Genomic DNA, 23542 nt, shown 5'->3' on the forward strand with positions numbered 1-23542 from the left:
CGTGTAAAAATCTTCCAGACTCTCAAGAGAAGATTTCCCCGACCGAGAACGGCATAACGAGGTAGGTAGGCAAAGTGCCCGACAAGCCTGTTCTCTGGGTACGGGCGAAGCTCGTGATTGGCCGGGATTCTGGGTTCGAGAAGGAGTCCAGAGCCGTATCAGTCAATTGTAGCCGAGAGAACAAGACCGGGCAGTCTGAGGGAGAAGACGAGGCGGGAAAAATTGCTTGCGAAGCGAAAACAAATAGAATTTTGCAAGGCGAACGCAGTGGGTGTGCTGTGGCCACCTATCCCACCCATCCACCATGCAATCCAGATTCCAGAAGAAGCATACCAGGCATGCCGCGAAAGAGCCTCAGCTACTCCATCTTCCGCTCGAACCGCTCATACGTAACCTCGACCTCATCCGTCCTCTCGATCCCCGCCGCCCCGCGCAAGATATCCTCATTGCTTCCGTTACTCCCACTCGTCGGATGACTGTGGCTGATAACCGTCTTCTGGTGATACGTATCAATGCCAAGATCCACCGTCGTCGTCCCATCGAGCTCCGAGGTCTTGAAGCCAGATTTGTTCGACGAGAATCCACCATAGTGTCGGTTCCGTGCATACATCGGGAGCTGGTACGAGGAGTCGCCCGTCCCAGCTGAGCTGCCTTTGCTGCCGTAGCGGAGGCGGGTGTAGAGTGGGCGCAGGACGGGGATCGACGAGCACATTATTGTTGCGCAGCTTTCGGCGGCGGACCATATGAGCATGGGGACTGTGTCGTCTGCCGTCAAAAGAGGGACTGTTAGTTCTGATTCCAATGCAAGGGGTGACGTTCGAGTGAGATGGGTATGGGATCGGGGTGCGTACAGATGTACTCGTTGGCGTTGAGGCCTGATAGCGCTTCTGTGCGAATGATGCCGCAGATTCCGGCGCTGGAATATCCATGTCAGTATCCTAGATAGTTGGTAATCACGAGTATTGGAGCTGCGTACATGATTCCGAGACTCAATCCACAAGCGACAGTGATCTTCTCCTTGTGCTTCATGTTGAGGTCCCATACCACGAACCACGGAAGAATGGCAAACGCAAAGTCCATGGCGACGAACCAAGCTGCAACAGCGATCAAGTCAGCGACCAAGAACTAAATACAGCAACCGCAACCGCAACCGGCAAACCCACATCCAACAGTATACCCAATATTCGAGAAATTAATCCAGCACGTTCCCTCAACCCTGCGGTCCCAGCTCCTCTTGACCGGCGAGCACTGGACTATAACAACAATGCTAGCGAAGAGCGTGATGATGGCCGTGATGACGAGGCAAATGTGGATAAAGGCGATCTGGATCTTGTTGCGGATGATTCGGAGGAGGAACATGCCGACGGCACACTTGCCAAGCCCGATGACCATGATCCCTGCAAACTGGCTGAAGATTTCATACTTGACGGCCTCGAAGTAGATGTCCAGGTTGCCGACGTCGCCAGAGAGTCGGCCCAGGCCGTAGACGCTCGCTATCGTCACAAAGATGGTGTAGAGGATGTGGAGGACCTTGGGTATGTCAGCGCTTTTTGTCAGTGGTATATTGATGTCGTCAGTGGTCTTACCAGTGCTACAACGCATAGCCAGTCGTCAATGCCGACCGCATTCAGGATTTGGTGGCGGGTGTAGAGTCTGAGGCCGACGAAGAGGGCAAAGACGACGACCAGCATCCAGAGGACGCCATTGACCATGGGGCCTTGGCCTCCGTAGTAGCCCATGCTGACGATGCCACAGAAACTGAACAAGTCTCGGGGAGGGAAAAGTGGGAGTGCTCTGTGCGGCCAGGCTCAAAGCATCGTGGCATTATTTATTCCGATGCATTGATCAGGGAAGTCACCGTCTTTGTCGGAATGAAACACGCCACCAGAGCTGATCTCATCCAGCTCGAGTGCAATGGTCCCGTCCTCTTGGTGGAAATAGACCTGTCAATACTGACTCTTCAACAGTGGTCCGTGAGAAGCCCCGACCCACTGGACACGGGCCAGCCCAAGCCCCGGCCCGGCGCCCGCGACTCAGCGGCGGCCAGTGACGAGCCCGTATTTGTCTCTGGCCAATGGCCACGCTGCCTCCATCCGGTTTCCTTCGGGTCGATCGTTTTGACAGATAACGCTCGGTGACAGGTGCTGCGGGGCCAGTCGCAGGTCTGGCCTCTGGGGTGGTAGCTTGCGTCGCTTTAGCTTTGGAGTCAGGGGGACGGGAACTCGGGAACTCGCAGCACTCAGTCCAGACTCGACTCGACTCGACTCGACTCGACTCCTCGAAAGACCCCAGATACAGAAAAGGAAAGCCCCTTTTTCCCAATCAGTCTGTGGCTGCGGCCACCGAGTCCTCAACGGGCTAACCTTTACGATGTAGACCAGCCATATATATGGAGAACGAGCCCGCAGCAGCCAGGCGCTGCACACCTGAAGCACTCCCGTCGGACCCCTGCTGATCCACATTCTGCACACGTCGAATTCCGCAAAAGCACCAACCATGTCATCTAAAACCCAGGAAACCATTGCCGCGCTCGATGCAGTCCAGCCCGAGGCCTTTGGCGACAACGAAGTCGAGCGCCTGCAGGTACGCGCTGCCACACGCCGCCTCCTGGCTCGACTCGAGTCGCCCTATGAGCGGGCATGGGGATTCTGCTTTGAGCATCCTGTCGTCTTTGCGGCGCTGCAGACGTGCATCGATCTTGGGCTGTGGAAGGCCTGGACTGCTCTTGGGGGTGGTGAGAGGACGATTGATGAGTTGGTGCAGCTTACCACTCCTGCCATTGAGACGAACTTACTGCGTAGGCTTTCCTACACTGTATCTTTCAATTTCGCGGCACTCATGGGGGCATGCAGGACGATTCTTCCGCTTAATGGCGGCCTTTTACATCGTCGAAGAGACCGGCGAAGACAAGTTCAAGCCGACGCCATTCTCGTACGCCATCGGTGATGAGAGCACCAAGGTTCGCGCCTCACTCCAGGCTGCGTAAGATCCACCTCCACGCCATCTCTACTATCTATACTTCAACCTACATCATGACTCCATACTCACGATACTCCGCATCTAGATCCTACCAATACATCGCAGCCGGCCACAACCTCCCCGGCTACCTCGCCAAAACCTCGTACAAAGAGCCCACCGACTTCCAGGTCAACAACTACTCCGACTCCGACGCCGACGACCTCAACTTCTTCGGCCGCCTCCAGAAGAGCCCGACGCACTATGAAGCATTCACAGGACACATGGAGGCCTGGACGGCGTGGAAGACGCCCTGGACCAAGGTGTACGATACGTCACGGTTACTCGAGGGAGCGGAACTCGATAACGGTACCCCCTTTGTCGTCGATGTAGGCGGGAACACGGGGATTGATATCTCGCATGTCCTCAAGAAACACCCGAATCTCCCCGCGGGGGCTCTGGTTCTGCAGGACCTTCCAGAGATTATTGCCAAGGCACAGGTTGATGAGAAGATTACCGCCATGGTGCATGATTTCTTCCTCCCGCAGCCTGTTACTGGTAAGCCAGCACAACCAGGCCACTTACCCCCAGAGCTTCACCCGCTTAACATAATACTAATCACTATCAGGCGCCCGTGCTTACTTCATGCACGCCGTCCTGCACGACTGGCCCGACGACAAAGCGCACCAACTCCTCTCCAACACCCGCGCAGCAATGACGCCGGGGTACAGCAAGTTGTTCGTCTACGATATCGTCCTCCCGCCGACAGGCGCAAGCATCAGTCAGACGACCATGGACGTCAACATGATGTCGCTGCTGTCGGCGGCAGAGCGCACGCAGGGGGCGTGGGAGAGGTTGCTGAGCGAGGCCGGGTTCCGCATTGTGAAGTTTTGGCCGGATCCGCAGCAGTATGAGATGGTTATTGAGGCGGAAGTTGCGTAGGATCTGGATTTTGGGGTTAGAGGTTTATGTATATGGTATCCATGACATGATGTATGTAGTCAGGTAGGGTTCGGTATGGTCTCGGAAATCGACAGGATTTTGTCCAGTGGCGTGGCGGAATCTATGTGTACCAGCTAGTGAGTGGCCTTGACGCGCTGAGCAATAGTTACGTACCTACGGAGCAGTTTCGTGGTTATGATCGAGCGCTACCTCGATTGTCGTATTGTGTGACGTGGGGTCCTAGAATCACTCTCTAATCGATATCCTATCGACTTGGCTGATACGTACCACGACCTAGAAGGACGGAAAACATGATAGGGTGATCTACTATACCGTTGAAAGACCCTGCCTGCCGCCCAGTGTAAACCAGTCCTGTATACCACACCTGGAACAGAGCTCAAGTCTTCCGAGGTACCAAGTGTAGTCATTAGTCATTACTGTTCGCCATGTATAGGCAAGCTGCCTATACAGAGTCAACTGGTGAATCTAACCTTCGACTCATCCAGGCTCGACAAACTACAATTTCCCGTAACCCACTCTATCAGTTAACCAAAAGCGTCTATCTACCGAATAATAGTCTACCCCCCAAAATCTACTAGACCAGAATACGCCACAACCTATTATGGGCACGCCGATAGCATCCCTAAGTGTCATGCCCAGGGATATCTCACTCGCTTGTCTGAGGACATCACGCCCGTGGTAGCCACCCGGATCTCAAGCATAGTTCCTAGGTACTACTACTAGTTAATAAATCTTGTGTTGGCTGTTAAGCCTTCGCCTCCTGCATTGGCATCTATCATCTGTGCTTGTCAGATTATTGCTTTCGAAACTGTTGCTCAGCTTCCTGGTGCCATAAGCGTCAGCCAGGGCGATTCGGGGATTCTCCTTACTCTACTAGTTTTGCAAGATCAATGACTAGAAACTAGTCAGAAAGATAGCAGTTGTAATAGTTCGGGTAGAGGGGCACAATCAGACACAAAATCGAACAGAGCGCGTGGATTTCCATTTAGATATCCAAGGCTGGAGAGTCCTCAGCAATGTCTTTCTCCAGAACAGTAAGCACAACCACAGAATAGAAGAACCCCATGAACTGGCTCTCTAGCAATAACAAACTACAGATGTGTGGCCGCGCGGCCCGGTATCTATATACAATCTGCTCCTACGGTGCACCGAGAAACAGGATCGATCCCTCGGCAGCCCAGGTCACAATCAGAATCCACTTCCAAGTATACCGTGCAGCGACACTCCATAAATTAAATCATGTACCCTCGCTTCACCCTTCACCCTCACATACGAAGAAAACGGGTGCGGCGGGCGTGGTACAAACGCAACTCAGTCGGAGGCCGACTGCCACATAACGCCCGGCATGCTTCGTTATACATACCAGGTACTGTTATCGCAGTATCTACCTCGAGTGGGCATAGTTACCTCAGCTGCCATCGTCCCATCAATATCTTATCTAACCAGCAGATGAAAAGATCAGTATTAGGCACTTCGCAGGTTTGGAGAGATGCCGCGTTGCTGTCGGTACTCGATGCGATGGTCTTTTCTGACCGTTTCGTGTACTCAGCTCTGCTTGACAGCGCCACTCCACCGGTGTTCCAAACCCTTGCAGCCTGACACTGAGACCCAGGTAGAATGCCGCAGCTATTGCGTTCCCGGTGAGTTCCCGGTGGATGAGAGTTTTCACTCCCTCCAGGCAAGCGCACCTTTTCCAAGTTCTGTTCTACCAGGAACTATATCAGCTGTAATGTGGACTGGGATGGCAGCCGGTGTCGGTGCCCTTTGATTTCGTCGTGAATGGCGAACAGACCTTCAAGTCTCATTTTTGAGTTTCCAGTCCTTGGGGGTAAATGTATCTGTTAAGATACCCTTCCGTCCTTCCTTACCCACCCGACGCATAACTCCCCTATTTTATCGCACTATTAGGCAGAAAATTGGTATGGCGACTTTGAGAATGTAACCCACCGCGAGGCCTCGCCATCGCACGCCTCCACTTTAACCTCCCTCCCCAACGTTCATTCAGTCGCTTAACTCAGACATGATGTCTACCGAAATATCGAGGATTGGCCTGTTCTACAATGTACCGGTGATTGATGGTACATATCTACCTCCTCGGGGGGCGAGTATGCTTGCTGTCTGTCGATCTTTCCTGCCTCACTTCACTTCACTTCGCCTCATCATATCATGTCTCAAACGGAGCGCAACGCCCTGACACGCGCCTCATCGATAGAAACCCCAACCGCGCCGCGACGTTGCCACCAAGGCCGGCGGATGGTCCAGACGCCTACTTTCGAGCAGACCAGGATCTTACGACATGGCGGAAGCCGCCATGCACAGTTCCGCAGCAAACCCCAGCATCGTTAGATGTCCGGAGGTGTAGGTTCCAAGTGCCGAAATCAATCTTTGCTCACTCATCCTATCGTGGTACGCTCGCTGGAATGTCTATATAGCGAGGGTCGAAGCAACGGGTCGGATCGCGCGATGTGGCTTCTAGAGAAGCATACTCTTCGCGTTCGCAGCTGAGAAGCATGGGGATGCTGGTGCCCATCTCTGGCCCTGTGCATCGCCGGTAACCCGCTCTGGCGCTGTACCAGGAAGAAGAAAACATTCCTTCTGATAAGTACCTACCGTGACGAGGGTCCAGTCAGCCAACAGAAATGCAAGCCTTCGCTTCCCACCTCAACGGCAACCCGTGCCATGCAAGCGCGCATTGACCGTCTCACTTTTCCTTCCTTTCATGGGTTCTCCCTTCCGCACCCAAGCCCAATTGCTTGCTCCGCCCGCCTACTTGCTCTACCCACGATCGCCACCCGGCCACCGAGCTCGAACTAAGCAAGGTTGTTGTTTAGCCGGAATGCAGTTTCCTTTGCTCCTGGCCTCTGGATAGACAAAGCTTGTTGGTGCTTGAATTCTCAACAGGTGGAACAGTGGTGGGCGAGGCGGGCAAAACCTCGAGAGGGGTCGAGAGGTCGAGGGGTTTGGGCTTTTCCTTCTCGCCGCCATCTGGTGCCGTCTGTGCTTGTTGTTCAGGCCTGTCTGGTTCCAACGGATATGTATTGGCCAACGCGATGGTGCAGTTTCCATCACTCTTGGATGTTCAGGACACTAGGCTTTCAGGTCGGTTCTATGGTTCAATATAACGCTGAAGGTCAAGAAGAGGAGCGGTAAGAGTACATAGAGGACTATCAGAGACAACGCGGTAAAACAGCGAGGTGGGACTTTTGTTATCTGACGATGTGGAGTTTTCGTTGACAGGGAGGTTCACCCGTCAAGGGGCTCAGATAGTGGACCCCTTCAGGATTCTCGAAAAAAAGCGAGAGCAAAAAAAAAATCGTTGTCCAGAATAGCATTATCTCTGCTCGTTATAATGAGTGGCGGTGTTATCGGACTAGGATGGTCAACATTCCAGGTCCGTCTGGATGGTCTGGAGCTGTTCAAATGATTTGCTTCCCTGCGATGTTCCCACGCCTGGATTTGTTGGAATGGCCTGATAGAATAGGAAATTCGAAGCTTCAAGGTCTAGGACATATCGCCCGCTATCGGCGCCTTGTGGTCGGTGAATCCAAACCTCACGACGGGCAGCAACCGTAATCTCGATACCTAGTATAGCGGGACCAGAGGTACAAGAATAGACAATGCTAAATCACCAACGCGACTGGCCAGTTCCAATCGCGCCCAGTGTGTCTGTCAGCATCACCCTTTATGACCTCAATGGCTTACCCTGGTAAATGCAGACCTCTAATCGATAACGCACCTCCCGGCATGCGTCTAAACATAGCATGGTCAGAACTCCGGTGGTCGCACAGATCACCACTTCGAGAGTCGCCCCAGCCAATCACTCAGCTCAAGAACACATGGTTCATGGGCGAGGATGTACAGCATCATGCTCGGAGGTTGACAGGCGAAGTAAAATCCAGGGTTAGGGTTGCGATGGTAAGGTGGCTGTCCCACCTCGGAGTTTAGCGTTGCGTCTGGGTCGAGTTAAGGAGGAGGTACGGGATATAAGTATCTCTCTCAGGCGGTTCTATCTGGTGGTGATATGCTGGTTCAGTGAATATGTTATAGTCAGGATGCCGGCAAAACATGTTCAGACTGAGCAGAGCCAGAAGCAGGACCCGACGGAGAGAAGAAGGTTGCAGAATCGGCTTTCGCAGAGAAATCACCGTGCGTCCTCCACTTTCTCACCAATATTGGTACTAATGTGTAGTAGGCAGGAAGATCCGCGACCGTATCGCTAAGCTACAAGAACGAGTAATCGCCAGCGAGCTCCGAGCTGCAGCGACACTTCACGGGTGGCAGTCGGCACCATGCATTCCGTACGAAGTCAAGCCCTCGCCGTCGTCTACTTCCTCGTCGTTGTCGTTGTCACCATCGGTCTCGTCCTCTCCTCCCGAATTACAGTGTCCGCCGGCGGCCACCTGCGCTTCGTATAATATGAGTCTCAACCCGATGGCTCCTTTGCCTGTTTTGCCGACGCCGCCAATGTATGACGATCCGAGTGGAGGGGGCGGAGGAAGCGTCGGAAGCAGTGGCACAACAACTCCACTAGTCGCTCCAGACAGTGACGGCGGCGCTGGGCTCTTGGGTGCCGGCTTTGGACTCGATACGATGCAAATGTGTGAGCAATGGGGATTTCAGGGGTCTGTGTATTTAGCCACGGGTATGTTGTCCGTCCTGGTACCGATGCCGGACAATGCTAACGGAAGCAGAGACATCGCTACCGCAGATTCTGCAGACACTCGGCCCGTCGTCGAATGCGATTATTCTTGTTCCAACACCCGGATACCCGGTGGGTGTGGATCCAGGCGCGGTCGGGTATACACAGGGTCAGACGATGGATATGGCGACATGCCAGTGCCAGAGCTTGGGGTGGATGAACTGCCCGCTGCATTTGGGATAGCGTGTGTGCTGGAAAAGCGGTCTGGCGTATGTAGTAGCTCTTAGAATGGTAATCAATCGGTCGGCATTGAAGGATCAGTCTTGGTGTAGGGTATCTGCGGCCTGATTCTGGTCGATCAGGCGATGATTCGTAGATAAGGAGACAAAGACAGTCTGGTCAGTAAAAGAGGTTCTTGAGGATTAAGTGTTCTCCAACCTTTCCAGAGGACAAGACAGAACAGCGACAACACAAGAAGAGTGAGTGGCAGGCACAAAAGGACCAAAGGACGCGGGGAAAGCGGGAGCGGGGGTGACTAATCAGGATTTGGGTTTCTCAGGCTCCGGACGAGGAGGCCCGTCCGTCTTCCCTCGTTGTGTTTCCATCGCTCTTCTCTCCCCCTCGCCCTCTTGCGTCCCCTCGAAATGTTGCATCTCCCCGTCGAGGTGCTCGTCCTCATTGGGAACGCTCTCGAGCCCTCACAGCGGCCACGCCTGCTCCAGGTCTGTCGCCGTCTGAGAGCCATCTTTTTCCGTCTCGTGTACACCGAGCTTCACCTGACAGGTCGCCGCATCGATCTTCTCACCCGGACCATCCAATCATATCCTGAGCTTGCCTCAACGGTCCAGAAGCTGGCTCTGAAAGACTTGGCCCTGCGGAGCTATGGCCCCCTGGAGCTGTCTGTGAACAGGCCCCATTATTACTCTTCCTGGGTCGACGAGCGCGTGCAGCAAGCCAGCCGTTCGCCTTGTGCACGAAAACGCTGGCGCAATGGACTCGTTCTGGGAGCTGGTGATAATTGGGGTGCTCTCATCCTCACATTGCTGGACAATCTGGTTGACTTGCACATCCAATATCCTCCCATCCCCTCTCACATCCGCGAAATCATCTTTCACGCTGCCGCGCCCGCTCGCGACTCGAAGCCTGCGCTGCAAAAATTGCAAAAGGTGAATATTGATCTTCCAGAAGACAGGTTTCTAGATCCTGCTCGAGATCTTTTCCCATTCTTCCATCTGCCTTCAATACGGAGTGTTTCTGCTAGCGGGATTATTGACAGTGATTATGTCCACACGGTCGGTTCCAAGCGCAAGGACAAGGGCAAACTGTCAGCGCCACGCCGCTCAAGCGTCGAGGAAATCAAGCTGGAATGCACTTGTGGAGAGGCTTTCGGAATGCCGGATTATATCACCCCGTGCGCAAACTTGAAGAGATTCTCCTTTACAAACCTGTACAAGGACTCCTTCGGTGCACCAAGGGATCGCTTACTCCGATCAGAGTTTTACGTACCCCTGTTGAGCCAGAAAAGCAGCCTCGAGGTTCTGGATTTGAACTACCTAGGCCTGGCCTACGACGATACGTTTGACAACGAGGCGGGACTGCGAGAAAACTTTCGTCTTGGTCAGGGCCATACCGCGTGACTTTGACTGACCGCAGCTGACAGATAATAACAGGAGTTGCGCCCGACCGATCCTACGGTCGTTGGTTCGGGTCATTCGCGGAGTTTTCCCGCCTAAGAGAGCTCTGCATCCGTGCGCCTAACCTACTCAACCTCTCGGATAACAAGCAGAGCCTAAAAACCCCACTGGTCGACATCCTACCAAGAAGTCTACAGAGCCTCTTTGTATCATACTCTTCTGATGTCTACGTTAATATCCTTGTCGACGGCCTGACTGAGCTGGTCCGTGTGCACAAGGAGAGATTTCCCAGTTTAAGGAGGATCACCGTCTGTTGCCACGAAGCAGAAATAAGATGCGTATTTTCCCAGTTCGAACGGCTAGATGGCCTGCGCCTCGTCTGTAGTAATGCAGGCCTCAAGTTTGAGATGCACCACAAGGAGCGTCGTACTTTCCACAGCCAGGACGGTTCAACAACTTTCAACTCCTCCCATGGGCCCAATGGTAGTGAGGTTAGGCCACACCGCTTCCTTGAACGCGACTTCTCCTCCCTGTTGGACTTTGAAGCCTGGTTACATTGCCGGCCTTCTGTTTCGTTTTGATGTTGATCGTTTGGAGTGGATTCATCCATGACATCTTGCCCAGCGCTGTTCCTGCCGATCCGCTCGGGATGTGGACAACCCCGGGAGTGTGGGGAGCAGAGCCCCATGCATACTTATACCTCGTCTACCCGGCGCACTTCTTGTAACTCAATCACAGTTGCAGAATCAAGATGACTTCGACAGCCTACAGCCACCATTTCTCCATCCAAAACCTTCCCTACGGGGTCGCTTCCTCCCCCGCCCACGCCCCGCAATGCGCCACCCGTCTGAACAATACGGTCATCTTTCTCGGCGCCCTTCAGAACGTCGCGTTTTTCGGCAGCGTCTCCGATCTTCCTAATAATGTCTTCTCGGAAAACACGCTAAACGCCTTCGCTGCGCTTCCGGCCACTGTCCATGAGGCTGTTCGTAATCACCTCCAATCCGCTCTACAGTCCGGCACCAACTCCCTCCCGCCAAACACAACAGCAGAGGTCACGGCGGTTACTTTGCACCTCCCCGTCTCAATTGGCGCATTCACTGGTACCCCCCTCTTTATTTTACCCCATTTCCCCCAGCAAAATGGAACTCAATCGAACTTACAAGAAAACCAGACTTCTCCTGCTCCCTTAACCACGTCCGCAACGCCGGTCGCGCAATCCTAAACGACCCCTCTCCGCCCCCGGGCTTCTTCCACTTCCCAATCGGCTACGCCGGCCGTGCCTCGACCATCGTTGTCTCAGGGACCCCCATCACCCGCCCAAATGGCCACTTCTACGACCGCACGAACCCAACCCCAAAAACGGTAATCTATGGGCCCTCTCGCGCACTTGATTACGAGATGGAGCTTGGCGTCGTTATCGGACGTCCGCTTGGGTCGGGAAAGGGCGTTAATGCGAAGGATGCCGAGGGGCATGTTTTTGGGTTTGTGGTGCTTAATGATTGGAGCGGTACGTTTTCTTCTGCATCGCTTTTCGAGGGCCCCGATCCAACTTTCTAACTAAATGCTAAAATCAAATCCAGCCCGCGACATTCAAGGCCTCGAAATGATCCCGCTTGGTCCCCTAAACGGCAAAGCCTTCAACACAACCATCTCCCCCTGGATCGTGACGGTCGAAGCCCTAACGCCCTTCAAGGCCGCGGGCCCGAAACCCCAGTCCTCGCTCCCCGAACACCTACAGGAAGAAGAAAACTTCAACTACGATATCACCATGAGCGTCGAAATCCTGCACAACATTAGCGGCTCTACCGCACACTCAACAACAATCGCAACCTCCGCGGCGAAATCGCTCTTCTGGTCCCACCGCCAAATGGCCGCGCACCTCGCGAGCTCCGGCTGTGATCTGCGGACTGGAGATATCCTGGGCACGGGGACGGTTAGTGGGGAGGAGGACGGGTCGTATGGGTGTCTCTTGGAGAGTACGAAAGGTGGCAAGGAGAGTGTGAAGCTTGCTGGTGGGGCCGGGGAGAGGGTTTATCTTCTTGATGGGGACGTTGTTCGGATGAGTGCTTTTGTCGGGTCCGAGAGGAGTGGGGTGGGCTTCGGGGAGTGTGTGGGGGAGGTTAGGGCGGCGAGGTGATTTGGTTTGGTTTGTTTTGTTTTGAAATGGGAGTGGGGTTTTGTTGAGAGATAGAGGGGTAGTGGAGGGAGCAGGGCTTGCATTTAACTCTTCGGGTTTATTTTGTTTGCATCAGAGGGCTTAATGATCAGATTATGAATGCACGCAATGCAATTAAGTTATGATGAAGGTTATCAGAACTAGATGAGTAGGTTAGATCGGACGCCACCGCCAATAGAAGTACTGCAAGATACCTCGAGAGATAAATAACGCCATCTTCAGCACGAAACACGTTTTCCGAACCATCATCTACCAAAGTACTCCAAAGAAAGACAAAAGCCGAATATCAGCTCATATAACAGACCTAAGCAAGCAATCAAAGGCAGGCAAGGGTAATCAACTCCACAACGGCGGATGGATATACTCCTGTGCACGATCGAGGATATTCGGAACCGACCACTCCCCACTCGTCGAACTCTCTGGCGTTGGCGGCGGCAACGATGACACACCAGGGGTCATTGCGGACGCCGGTGCCGACGCTCCCGCTCCGGCCATGGGTGGGAAAGCATTGCCGCCGGTATTGGCGTACGCAGCAGATGCCGGGTTCAGGTATGACGGGGAGGCGCCCGTTGAAAGGAGCGAGGGGGAGGGGCGGGTGTGGAAGGCTGCTTCGAGTTTTTCCAGTGCGCGAAGCGTTTTCGTGAGTGGTTTTGCCCATTGGGTTTGTGTGTCTGCTGCTACGGCGGCCGCCGCTGGGGAGCTGAGGGAGCCTCCAGCGGTTGTTGTTGCTGCGGTAGCGGCTCCGGGAGAGAGTGTGGAATTCAAAGGTGTACCGAGCAGCGTGCTAAAGGAGGGGCTGCGGTTTGTTGGGTCGGTGGAGGCTGGAGGGGCGGTTGAGGGGTCTGCGGTGGCCGTGCCGCCGTAGTCGAATTCGGCATTTGCACGTTCGTAGACGATGGCTTTGAGTTTGCGTAGGAGTGTCCAAAAGTGGGTGTTCGATTTGCATTCATCGGTGACGGCGAGAAGGAAGATAGAGCTTATTGCGCGTTGCAGGGCGATCCACGAGCGTGAGGCATGCGAGCTCACGGTATGCATGTCGATGTAAGCTTCGACGGTCATCATGAGGTTTTCGAGGCAGTCGGAGCGCATGCGAGCAGTTGCCGGGTCGTGGGTGTCGGCGGTGGATTTGAGCGCTGGCCGGCAGAGCTCGGAGAGGAAGTAGGAGGAGTGGAGTTTGAGAACTGCACGCTCGAGGTGTTCCGTTGCGGTTGTGCAGTAGTTTTGGTCGCGGAGGTACGGGGCTGCTTGGATCATGGTTCTTTGAATTCGTTCTTTGAAATCCTGAATTGTTCGCCAGCTCATTTGAGAATGCGGGGACAGCATTCGACTTCGGACGACTTCAAGAGCAAGGTTAATCACCTGGCAGAGCGTCTCAAAGTATGATCGTTCGCCGGTCTTTGAGTCTTGACGGTATGCTATCTCCGGCTGGCACACTGCGGTAGTGGACGGTCGATCATAAGATAGCGAGAAATGGCTATCCTGCCACGCCATGGACCACCATACGTGCCGTCTGCGGTATCGCTCTGCAGAGGAAAAGTGGCTGGATTCGACATGCAGACCGAGCGCCAGTCCCATTCGAAGAGTCATCCCAAGCAGCACGTATGAGATTCCAGGATTCATATTATACGACAAGACGTTACCAATAACAAGTAATGTCTGGATCGCCTCTATCGTGGGTTGGGAGAGGAAGTTGGTCATTCGAAGACATTGATAAGAACAGCACACTATACGGTCAGCGATTGCAAACCAAAAACAGAATAAGTCCTACCATAAACTTGTGAAGTAAGCTCTCGTTCCTTTCCAGGCAAGTCAGACGACTGACAGCCAGATGCCAGAACCGCAAATAGAAGCCCCAGGTAAGCGATGGAGATTCCAAATGGCCTTTGCGCTTGATCATTGTCCGCTCGGTAGACCCCACCTGTTGCAGTCCGATTGTGTAACATGAGGTCAAGATCCTTTTCGAACTGCACCACATCTTCAATAACTGGGTATATCGCACCGGCAATGTCGCGATAGTAGCAGAAGAATCTACAAAGTTAGCATACGTCGCATCAATGAATCTGGTGACTCACTCCTTGCATTGCTGGTCCGTCGGGAGGGCGTAGCAGACAGCACTGATGTCAAAGGTGGACATGTCCGAGGACCACAGGTCAACAAACGGATAAGTCGCCGACTCGTTATCCAGTCCCAACTTCGGCAATATCCCGCCCTCTAATAGCGTCTGCAACTGATCGGAGCCGGACTTGTTATTTAAAATGTAAGCGAGGACCGATCTCGAACCCAAATGGACAGTCCCTTCACCGAGCGTGTTTGGTGCATGGATCCCCTCTCTTTCCGGCGACGCCCCCTTGGACCGGGTACTTGCATCACCACTCTGCACACTGCCAGTCTCCAGTGTCGACGTCTGCCCCTCCTCATTCGCTTTATCCAGTCCCGCCCGAAGGGTCGCCAGCATCTGTTCCATCTCCTTTAGTCTGGTCCGCGTGTTATCCCAGTCCTCGCGCGCAATCGAAATCCGCCCTCCACTCATTGCCGGGCTCGCCTGGTTGCTCATTCCGGGTTCTTGCTTCAGCCGGACATGCCCATCACCGAACCCCACTCCGTCGCCTAGACTAACACCTGCACCTGCACCACCGAACGGTGTGCCCCCAGAAGGCCCAAGCCCAAACCCGTGTCCAGGTCCAGGTCCAACCTCAGCACCGACCCCATCTGTATAAGCCGACGCACCCGTATCCGCTGTCGTCCTCCTCTTCGACGGCCTCTCATATGAACAAAGCTCCGCATGGTCCCGCTTCACGCACCCATCACAGGGCAAATTCCGATCACATTTGACCTTCCGCGCGTGGCACGGGTAGCAGGCCTTGGGCTCGCGCGCCTTGCGTTTTGCGCGGATAATCGCATCGACTTGCGCTTGGGGGAGGTCTGAGACTGCGCGTGATGATCCACCGGCGGTAGTAGAATCATGAGGTCCCGGTCCGGGCACCGACGGCGAGAACGACATGGAGGGCTGGTGGGAACGCGGGGAGGTCATTGCTGTATGTAGATATGCGTCTTCGGTGGAGATGTTGGGTTTCAATTCGAGCTGCTCCGTAAGCAGAATCGATGATTCGGTCCTCCAGCGTCAATTGGGTCGGGTGCTTTTCAGTCTCCCCTCATTTCATGAGAACATTGGGGGCGGAGAGGAGAGCCTCGGTGCGGGTTGTTTTGGAAGGAGCGCTGGTTCTCAAAGGAGTCAATGTCAATGCGTAATCATCAGGTCATTAGCTTCGGAAGAGGAGGAGAAAGTAAATAAAGCGCTAGCGCTGGAAAACTCGTCCTTTGCGAGGAATTGTCGTGAATCGGATTCGTCCGACTTGATCTGCCGCGAAAACGAAACCGGCGGAGTCGGAAGCCGTGAGTCAGCATAGCTCTCACGTGACCAGTTGCTTTCCAATGACATCACGGCTTAGCCCTAAGTATGGACGGACCAGCGGTTGGATATTATGCTTGAAAATTCATATTTAATGATATTATTATAGCCTATGTCTTTCATAAATATTCTACGATGCATGCCAAGCTCTCTATATACACTTTTGAAGCAAGGAATGAAAACAAGACACCATAATCAAGCAAAATAATGCTGGCAATCGCACAAGAGAAGGTCTATTGTCGTTAAGCATCCGTAGCTCAGGCCTTCGGATTAGCTTGCTCCTCGTCGTCGGCAAATGCAAACCGGGAGAAGCGGCGGATCGAGGCACCCTTGAAGTAGAAGACGTAGGGAATCGCACAGCAGGCGAGAGCAATGAAGGCAAGAAGCGAACTTGCCCATTGGTCGCCGAGTCGCTCATACATCTGCTCAGTAAAGAGCACAGTGGAGGCACCCCACATAGAACGGAGGAAAGTCTTGGCCGCGAGCGCAGACGCTGCCTGGTGTTGGTAGGTATCAACTAGATAGATGTCAGCGATACCCTGATTTCCGTGAGTGAGAGCGGGAACTTACCGAGATAGTTGTTGGCGGAGTTGTAAAGAAAGATAAAGCCGAATCCAACTGGCCAACCGCCGATAGCAGGGCCGAACCAGTGGAGCTGGGGATATGAGGTCCAGGCAAAGATAAACAGTCCGATAGGAATGAACCAGCAGGATAGCATCATCGGGATAAGGCGAGCTTCGGCAGGGGGTTTGCCGCCGTACTTTGAGTACAGGGAGAGGTAGTGTTTGTTGACGAATGGAGAGCAGGCGGCGCTCATTACGACACCGATGGCAAGGGGAATGAACATGAGACCGGTGGATCCAGCGCTCCAGCCCTTTCCACCCTGGTAGACGATCGGGTACGCAACGAAGAACATGTAGAGTAGGCCGTAAAGAACGGACATGTAGAGAGAGATGAAAAGGACGATTGGCTCCAGGAATAGAAGCTGGAAAGGACGTAGCAGGAAGACGCGCATTCGCTCACCCATGGGCCTCGCGTCAAGCTCGGTCTCGGTCACGTATCTGGGGTCATTCTCAATCTTCCTCAGCTTCTTTGCGCGCTTCTTGAGAATTTGTGGGGCGGAGGTCTCGGGCACGGTGAAGGTAATTAGGACCCAGGCCACGAACGAAAGGATCAAGATCAGCCAGTAAAGCCACCTCCAGTTGGTTGCGTCGGCGAGGTAGCCACCCGCAAGAGGTCCAATGGCCGGGCCGAGAAACGGACTGGCCGAGAAGGCTGCCATGGGAACACCACGCTCCTCGTTCTTCCACATATCTGCAAGTGTACCCCCGACAAGGGTCATAGGGGCGCTGAATGCGATTCCGTCGATTGCTCGGCAGACGATCAACGTTCCGATGTTCTGAGCGACGGCGCAGGGGATGACAAAGATGACAGCCAGAAGAAGCGTAATCGCGTAGACGGGGCGACGGCCAAACATTTCTGACATGGGAGCGAACGCCATGGGACCTAGACAGTCAGGACGGCACTCCAGATAGACAAGGGATGTGTGAACATACCAACTCCGAATCCAACAACAAATACTGTCACGACAACAAGACTTACTTCACGGCCAACCCCAAGGTCCTCCATTGGACCCTCGATATCGGCCGTGATAACACTACTGGCGAAGGCGACGACGAAGCATGTGAACGCGACGATCATAGTCACATACCACTTCTTCCACTTGGGCCAGTTCTTTGGATTTTCCGGGTCGTCGATTTTAAATGTGACAAGTTTCCAGTCTTCCATCTTACCTTTGGCGGATCGAACAGGCTTGATGATTTCGCCTGCCTGCGTTTCGTTGACATATTCTTCGACATTGGCGTTGTCCGTCAGGGTGCGGAAAGGTAGGTCTCTCGGATCAACTTCTCCTCTGGCCGAGCCCAGGGATAGTGTGTGAGAAAGGTCGTTGCCATGGTGGTCTGTGTGGTGTGGTGTTGACATCTTGACTATTGGCGAACAGTGTTGCAGGATGCGAACAAAGACCAGGGCTGTTGATGCTGATGGAAATCCACGTAAAGCGGGGGCTTAATGGCCCTTATATAAGTTGCCATGATTTTGATTTGCACTGGAATCTTTGGAACCAGGGATTAGTGGACAAGCAGAAAAAACAAAACTGTAGTAGAATCATGCTTATCCTGGTAAGTTGGTAAATCTACTCGGCCCGGCAGTGCCAGCCCGCCCGCCTCTCGGTCTCTCGGTTTCCCGATTGAGTAAGAGACGCTAGCCGTTTCTAGTAATATGCTACGAGGCGTGATGCTTCGAAATCTAGAATCACTCGCTTTTATTCCAACCATCGGCCAATTGCAAACCCGGGCCAAACGATAACGATCCTGAGAAGTGAGCACGGCTAATCCACCAGGTACCCTGCTTAGCAAGTATTATGAGCTCAACGTTTCCGCAGTTATGCTTATTATGGAGCTGCTAGCAAGGCTATGTATACGCCTCCCCAAGGCCCCCCCTATCAAGTGGCAATATTATCTCCTGTACTGATATGCGTTCTGGAGCTGCACATTGGTCAGTATAGCATTAGGGCTTCACGAGTAAAAACTTCAGTCGTCGTCCAATTTGCGTGTTGAGAGAGCGGATCCTGAAAAACGACAGCGCGCCCAAGCTTCCGGACCCGCTGGAATTTCCACATTGTGGCACTCGGAGCATATCGCTATTTTCGGTAGGACGCTCCGCTTGCATATCTGACTCCATTTTTTCCGCCTTACGAATGGACAAGAAGCCGAGACCTCTTGGATGTGCTAATCGTTCTTGATCAAGTGTGTTACTGATGTCAGTAGTTGATACGGCTGGCCTTAAGGTGTGCCAGTCTCTTTCAGGGTCTTGAGATATCAACAGGCCGAGATCCACAAACATTTATCAATCCTCATTTACACTCCTTAGAAGAGCTGGGAGCTCGACTAGACTCTTTTATGGACCTCTTGCCTAGAGTTGCATTGTCCAGGCACTGGGTGGTGTCTCCAATTTCTCTCTTCATTAAGGTTTCGACGGCTCGTCCGAGGATATATATCTTGGATCGAGCTGATAACAAACTCACTATATTGAATAACTTTACACGATTGATGGCAGGGAACATCATATACGAGTACTATAAAGCACCAAGAATGACCAGAGTACTCACCGAGGTCCACAGAGGTTGTTGTACTGTTCTGGTTTGAAGGGCTGGCTGCCTTACTATGCCTGAGGCATAGACACGTGACTGATAAGAGATAAGCCGAGATCGGACTAGGGCGGGGCAGTGATTTGAAGAAATCGTGAATTTTCCCCAGCAGACTTGACGAACAGCTCAGCTCAACCCCTTCGCTGCACCCCTCGACCGGTCGGAGCTCGCTCCCAGAGGAGTCTCATCGCTCTCCTCCCACTCGAGGATTCGATTGAACCTCAACTTCGACAACTCGCCGCATTTGCCCCACCAACTACCCCGTCGAGTCATTCAGTTGCCTCCGTACGGTTCACCATGGCCTCCGCCGACTCGAACTACCTCGCCCTGCCGGGCTCTGTTGCGTTCTCTCGCTCTCGAGGACGCGCTGTCGCTGCTTCCATCGGTGCTCTCGACGTCCGTGCCCAATGGATTCATTACGTCCACACTACCGAGCGTTTGGCCTCGTCTCAACAAGACGTCCTCGAACAGCTCCTCCGTTACGGTGACATCAACGATATCCCTCCCACTTTCAGCGAGAAGGACGGAGAATTCGACGTTTTCTACGTTTGCCCGCGAACCGGAACCATCTCACCATGGAGCTCGCAAGCCACTGGTATTGCTCACGTCTGCGGCCTCAGCAAGTACGTCAAGCGAATCGAGCGTGGAATGAAGATTTCTTGCCTTCGCCCCCAGAATGGAGAATACAAGTCGGGATTCAAGGACATTCTGCATGATCGAATGACCCAGCTTATCGGCCAGGAAGAGCCCGATTTGCACCTGATGTTCTCCGAGCACAGCCCGTTGCCACTCGAAACCGTTCCCCTCACTGGCAGTGATAAGTCGCCAAAGGAGGTATTGCAAGAAGCGAACAAGCGCATGGGACTGGCATTGGAGGAATCTGAAATTGATTATCTTGCCGAAGCCTATGGCCCCAACGGCCCCCTCGCCCGTGACCCTACCGACGTCGAGCTCTTCATGTTCGCTCAGGTCAACTCGGAGCACTGCCGTCACAAGCAGTTCAACGCGTCTTGGACAATTGACGGGATGGAGATGCCGAACAGTCTTTTCTCGATGATTCGAAACACCCACCGAAAGAATCCTGAATACACCGTCAGCGCATACAGCGACAATGCTGCCGTACTTGAGGGCTTTGAGTCATCTTTCTGGGCTCCCGACGCTACCACTGGGGAGTGGAACCATACAAAGGAAATCGTCCACTTCCTCGCCAAGGTGGAGACCCATAACCATCCTACTGCAGTCTCACCTTACCCCGGTGCTGCGACCGGATCAGGTGGTGAAATCCGTGACGAAGGCGCTGTCGGACGAGGCTCCAAGCCCAAGGCTGGTCTTTCCGGTTACTGTGTCTCCGACCTCCTCATCCCAGGCTTGGAACAGCCTTGGGAGTTGAATGTCGGTAAGCCGAACCATATTGCTAGCGCTCTCGACATCATGCTCGAAGCACCCATCGGAAGTGCCGCTTTCAACAACGAGTTCGGTCGGCCCTGTATCTCTGGTTACTTCCGTACTCTTTTAACGGAGATCGATGTTGGAAATGGTGAGAAGGAGGTGCGCGGATACCACAAGCCTATCATGATTGCTGGCGGTGTGGGAACAGTCCGACCTCAACACGCGATCAAGAAGCCTGATGCCGTCAAGCCCGGTGCTTTCCTTGTGGTTCTCGGCGGCCCCGCCATGCTCATCGGTCTCGGAGGAGGTGCTGCCTCCAGTATCACCTCCGGTGAAGGGTCTGTCGACCTCGACTTTGCCAGTGTGCAGAGAGGCAATGCCGAAGTCCAGAGAAGGGCTCAAGAGGTCATCAACGCTTGTACCTCCATGGGCGATAACAACCCAATCAAGTTCATTCACGATGTTGGCGCCGGCGGTCTCTCCAACGCACTCCCCGAGTTGATTCACGACTCAGGTCTAGGCGCCACATTCGAACTTCGTGAAATTGACAGCGCGGACAGGAGTATGAGCCCCATGCAGATCTGGTGTTGCGAGGCTCAAGAGCGCTATGTCATGGCTGTTGGTGAGGAGAGCATGAACAAGTTCACTGCTATCTGTCACCGAGAGCGTTGTGGCTTCTCCGTCGTCGGCCGCGGCGCTGGATCGTCAGAGCAAGAGGAAAAGAAACTCATCCTCCTCGACAGAGAGTCCAAGGACCACCCAACCGTCATTGACATGCCCCTCTCAGTGCTGTTCGGAAAGCCACCCCGGATGACTCGCACTGTTGACTCCCGCAAGCTGAAACTTCCCACCGTGGACTCCAGCCTGACCACCTACCTCCCGTCGCTTGCTGCTAACCGCGCGGAGCTCATCGGCGAAGCCGCCAAGAGAGTCCTATCCCTGCCAGCTGTCGGTTCCAAGTCTTTCCTCATCACCATTGGCGACCGAACCGTCGGCGGTCTCACTGCCCGCGACCAGATGGTTGGCCGTTGGCAGACTCCCGTTTCCGACGTTGCTGTCACTGCCACCGCTCTGGCTCAGGGCCTGAAGACTGGTGAGGCCATGGCGATGGGCGAAAAGCCCACACTCGCACTGATCTCTCCTGGAGCTTCTGCTCGCATGGCCGTTGCTGAGTCGCTCATGAACCTTGCCGCTGCTGATTTGGTCGACCGTTTGAGCCGCGTCAAGCTTTCCGCTAACTGGATGTCCGCCAGCAGCCACCCTGGAGAGGGTGCCGCTATCTACGAGGCAGTCGAGGCGATCGGTATGCATCTGTGCCCTCAACTTGGCATTAGCATCCCGGTCGGTAAGGACTCCATGTCCATGAAGATGAAGTGGAAGGATGAGTCCGGACCCAAGGAAGTCACTGCTCCCATGTCTTGTGTGATTACCGCCTTTGCACCAGTCCAGAATTTCCGCAAGACTTGGACCCCTGCGCTCCGCCACCCCGAGGATGTCGGTGACACTGTTCTCATGTTCGTTGACCTGTCCTTTGGACGCAAGGCTCTGGGTGGATCTGCCCTCGCTCAGGTCTTCAACCAAGTTGGTTCCGAGTGCCCAGACATCCGTGACATCGAGATCTTCAAGGACTTCTTCGATGCCACCCAACAGCTCCAGGAGGCAGGCATTGTCCTCGCCTACCACGACCGCTCAGATGGTGGTCTTTTCACAACCCTCGCCGAGATGATGTTCGCTGGTCGCTGCGGTCTGGAGATCATGCTCGACGGCATCTGCCCTGACCTCAATACCAGCAGCTTCGTCGAGACCCTGTTCAACGAGGAACTCGGAGCCGTCTTCCAAGTCCGCAAGGAGCACGAGATGCAATTCCGCTCCTGCTTCGCAACCTGCGGCCCACCCGCCGGCCTCATTCACAAGATCGGCCGCGTCTCCGAGCGCCCCAAGCAGAACCTCGCCATCTACTACAAGGCCAGCGTCGTCTACCGCAACACCCGCGCCAACCTCCAGCAAACCTGGGCCTCAACCTCCTACCACATGCAGAAGATGCGCGACAACGCCGCCTGCGCCGACCAAGAGTTCGCCAACATCCTCGACGATGCCGACCCCGGTCTCTCCTGGAACCCCACCTTCGACCCCAAGGACCGCGCCCAGCCCTTCCTCTCAAGCCTCACCTCCCTCTCCCCCTTCGCCAACAAGCCCCGCGTCGCCATTCTCCGCGAACAGGGCGTAAACAGCCAAGCCGAGATGGCCTTTGCCTTCAACACCGCCGGCTTCGCCGCCGTCGACGTCCACATGACAGACATCATCTCCGGCCGCGTCTCGCTTTCCTCCTTCGTCGGCCTCGCCGCCTGCGGCGGCTTCTCCTACGGCGACGTTCTCGGCGCCGGACAGGGCTGGGCTAAATCCGTGCTCCTGCACGAAGCCACCCGCGCCGAATTCCAGTCCTTCTTCCAGCGGCCCGACACCTTCGCCCTGGGCGTCTGCAATGGCTGCCAGTTCCTCTCCCGCCTCTCATCGCTCATCCCCGGCGCTGAGAACTGGCCTACGTTCGAACGCAACGCCTCGGAGCAGTACGAGGGTCGTGTCGCCATGGTCCGCATCTCTGATCCCGATCCGTCGAACCCCTCCGTCTTCCTGCACGGTATGCATGGTTCCTCTTTCCCCATTGCCGTTGCGCACGGCGAGGGTCGCGCTTCGTTCGTCGCGTCCCCGACGGACCCGCAGTCCTTCGTTGCCAGTGGCCTCGCACCGGTCCGCTACGTCGATAACGCTACCCTCAACCCGACCATGAAGTACCCCTTCAACCCCAACGGTAGCCCTGAGGGTATTGCTGGTGTGCGTAGTGCGGATGGTCGTGTCTTGGCAATCATGCCTCATCCCGAGCGTACTGTCATGAACGGTATTGCGAGCTGGTTGCCGGCTAAGGCCGAGGAGTGGGGTGATATCGGGCCCTGGGGCAGGGTCTTCTTCAGTGCGAGACGCTGGGTTGGTTAGATTGTGGAAAATTGTGCTGAGGTGGTTTGTTGTTTGTCACGCTTATGTGTTTTACGTTTAGATGAGATTGGAGAAAATGTTGCGAGGTGCTATATGCCATATGTTGACTTTTTTGATTGCTCCGCTCTTGATTCAATAGATAACCGCATACATTGTTTCAAAAGAATTGTTCATA

General features: G+C 54.3%; 8 protein-coding genes across 8 annotated transcripts; 5 read left to right on the forward strand and 3 right to left on the reverse strand.

The window, feature by feature from the left end:
- Positions 1-172: 172 nt before the first annotated feature.
- Positions 173-1739, reverse strand: BJX68DRAFT_276025 (uncharacterized protein; the record flags this gene model as incomplete). Its single annotated transcript, XM_071047986.1, has 5 exons — positions 173-765; positions 852-916; positions 977-1094; positions 1164-1530; positions 1587-1739. 5 exons carry the CDS (start codon positions 1737-1739, stop codon positions 359-361), a joined length of 1110 nt encoding a protein of 369 aa, XP_070898697.1. The 3' UTR covers positions 173-358.
- Positions 1740-2230: 491 nt separating this feature from the next.
- Positions 2231-4135, forward strand: BJX68DRAFT_237847 (S-adenosyl-L-methionine-dependent methyltransferase). The gene is made up of 5 exons (XM_071040255.1): positions 2231-2303; positions 2377-2797; positions 2853-2982; positions 3065-3513; positions 3584-4135. The coding sequence occupies exons 2-5, from the start codon at positions 2497-2499 to the stop codon at positions 3895-3897; spliced, it is 1194 nt and encodes a 397-aa protein (XP_070898698.1). The 5' UTR covers positions 2231-2303; positions 2377-2496; the 3' UTR covers positions 3898-4135.
- A 3835-nt stretch (positions 4136-7970) lies between these two features.
- Positions 7971-8800, forward strand: xanC (transcription factor xanC; the record flags this gene model as incomplete). Its single annotated transcript, XM_071045730.1, has 3 exons — positions 7971-8064; positions 8111-8560; positions 8610-8800. 3 exons carry the CDS (start codon positions 7971-7973, stop codon positions 8798-8800), a joined length of 735 nt encoding a protein of 244 aa, XP_070898699.1.
- Positions 8801-8983: 183 nt separating this feature from the next.
- BJX68DRAFT_96927 (F-box protein) lies at positions 8984-10857 on the forward strand. The gene is made up of 3 exons (XM_071050098.1): positions 8984-9036; positions 9117-10174; positions 10228-10857. Exons 2-3 carry the CDS (start codon positions 9202-9204, stop codon positions 10770-10772), a joined length of 1518 nt encoding a protein of 505 aa, XP_070898700.1. The 5' UTR covers positions 8984-9036; positions 9117-9201; the 3' UTR covers positions 10773-10857.
- On the forward strand, positions 10858-12331 carry BJX68DRAFT_276027 (fumarylacetoacetate hydrolase family protein; the record flags this gene model as incomplete). Its single annotated transcript, XM_071047987.1, has 3 exons — positions 10858-11294; positions 11366-11701; positions 11775-12331. The coding sequence occupies exons 1-3, from the start codon at positions 10943-10945 to the stop codon at positions 12329-12331; spliced, it is 1245 nt and encodes a 414-aa protein (XP_070898701.1). The 5' UTR covers positions 10858-10942.
- Positions 12332-12376: 45 nt separating this feature from the next.
- BJX68DRAFT_237855 (putative C6 transcription factor) lies at positions 12377-15714 on the reverse strand. Its single transcript, XM_071040256.1, has 3 exons — positions 14443-15714; positions 14139-14398; positions 12377-14094 (listed from the first exon to the last, which is right to left on the reverse strand). The coding sequence occupies exons 1-3, from the start codon at positions 15399-15401 to the stop codon at positions 12707-12709; spliced, it is 2607 nt and encodes an 868-aa protein (XP_070898702.1). The 5' UTR covers positions 15402-15714; the 3' UTR covers positions 12377-12706.
- A 139-nt stretch (positions 15715-15853) lies between these two features.
- BJX68DRAFT_237857 (MFS transporter) lies at positions 15854-17921 on the reverse strand. The gene is made up of 3 exons (XM_071040257.1): positions 17336-17921; positions 16350-17285; positions 15854-16296 (listed from the first exon to the last, which is right to left on the reverse strand). Exons 1-3 carry the CDS (start codon positions 17760-17762, stop codon positions 16037-16039), a joined length of 1623 nt encoding a protein of 540 aa, XP_070898703.1. The 5' UTR covers positions 17763-17921; the 3' UTR covers positions 15854-16036.
- A 1171-nt stretch (positions 17922-19092) lies between these two features.
- On the forward strand, positions 19093-23542 carry BJX68DRAFT_96986 (phosphoribosylformylglycinamidine synthase). The gene has a single exon (XM_071050099.1). The coding sequence runs from the start codon at positions 19285-19287 to the stop codon at positions 23365-23367; it is 4083 nt and encodes a 1360-aa protein (XP_070898704.1). The 5' UTR covers positions 19093-19284; the 3' UTR covers positions 23368-23542.

Source organism: Aspergillus pseudodeflectus (genome assembly GCF_044049435.1).
Source record: "Aspergillus pseudodeflectus strain CBS 756.74 chromosome Unknown BJX68scaffold_23, whole genome shotgun sequence".
Lineage (NCBI taxonomy): Eukaryota > Fungi > Ascomycota > Eurotiomycetes > Eurotiales > Aspergillaceae > Aspergillus > Aspergillus pseudodeflectus.

What these genes read in the sequence shown, in the direction of transcription:
- BJX68DRAFT_237847 (XM_071040255.1), top strand. Translation starts at nt 2,497, where the DNA reads ATGTCATCTAAAACCCAGGAAACCATTGCCGCGCTCGATGCAGTCCAG. An exon ending in CATTGAGACGAACTTACTGC is followed by an intron (nt 2,798 to 2,852) that starts GTAGGCTTTCCT and finishes GGGGGCATGCAG; the next exon opens with GACGATTCTTCCGCTTAATG. An exon ending in CGCGCCTCACTCCAGGCTGC is followed by an intron (nt 2,983 to 3,064) that starts GTAAGATCCACC and finishes CTCCGCATCTAG; the next exon opens with ATCCTACCAATACATCGCAG.
- BJX68DRAFT_96986 (XM_071050099.1), top strand. Translation starts at nt 19,285, where the DNA reads ATGGCCTCCGCCGACTCGAACTACCTCGCCCTGCCGGGCTCTGTTGCG.
- BJX68DRAFT_237857 (XM_071040257.1), bottom strand. Translation starts at nt 17,762, where the DNA reads ATGTCAACACCACACCACACAGACCACCATGGCAACGACCTTTCTCAC. An exon ending in TGTTGTTGGATTCGGAGTTG is followed by an intron (nt 17,286 to 17,335) that starts GTATGTTCACAC and finishes CTGACTGTCTAG; the next exon opens with GTCCCATGGCGTTCGCTCCC. An exon ending in CTCCGCCAACAACTATCTCG is followed by an intron (nt 16,297 to 16,349) that starts GTAAGTTCCCGC and finishes ACATCTATCTAG; the next exon opens with TTGATACCTACCAACACCAG.
- BJX68DRAFT_96927 (XM_071050098.1), top strand. Translation starts at nt 9,202, where the DNA reads ATGTTGCATCTCCCCGTCGAGGTGCTCGTCCTCATTGGGAACGCTCTC. An exon ending in GCGAGAAAACTTTCGTCTTG is followed by an intron (nt 10,175 to 10,227) that starts GTCAGGGCCATA and finishes AGATAATAACAG; the next exon opens with GAGTTGCGCCCGACCGATCC.
- BJX68DRAFT_237855 (XM_071040256.1), bottom strand. Translation starts at nt 15,401, where the DNA reads ATGACCTCCCCGCGTTCCCACCAGCCCTCCATGTCGTTCTCGCCGTCG. An exon ending in ACGGACCAGCAATGCAAGGA is followed by an intron (nt 14,399 to 14,442) that starts GTGAGTCACCAG and finishes CTAACTTTGTAG; the next exon opens with ATTCTTCTGCTACTATCGCG. An exon ending in GCTTACTTCACAAGTTTATG is followed by an intron (nt 14,095 to 14,138) that starts GTAGGACTTATT and finishes CTGACCGTATAG; the next exon opens with TGTGCTGTTCTTATCAATGT.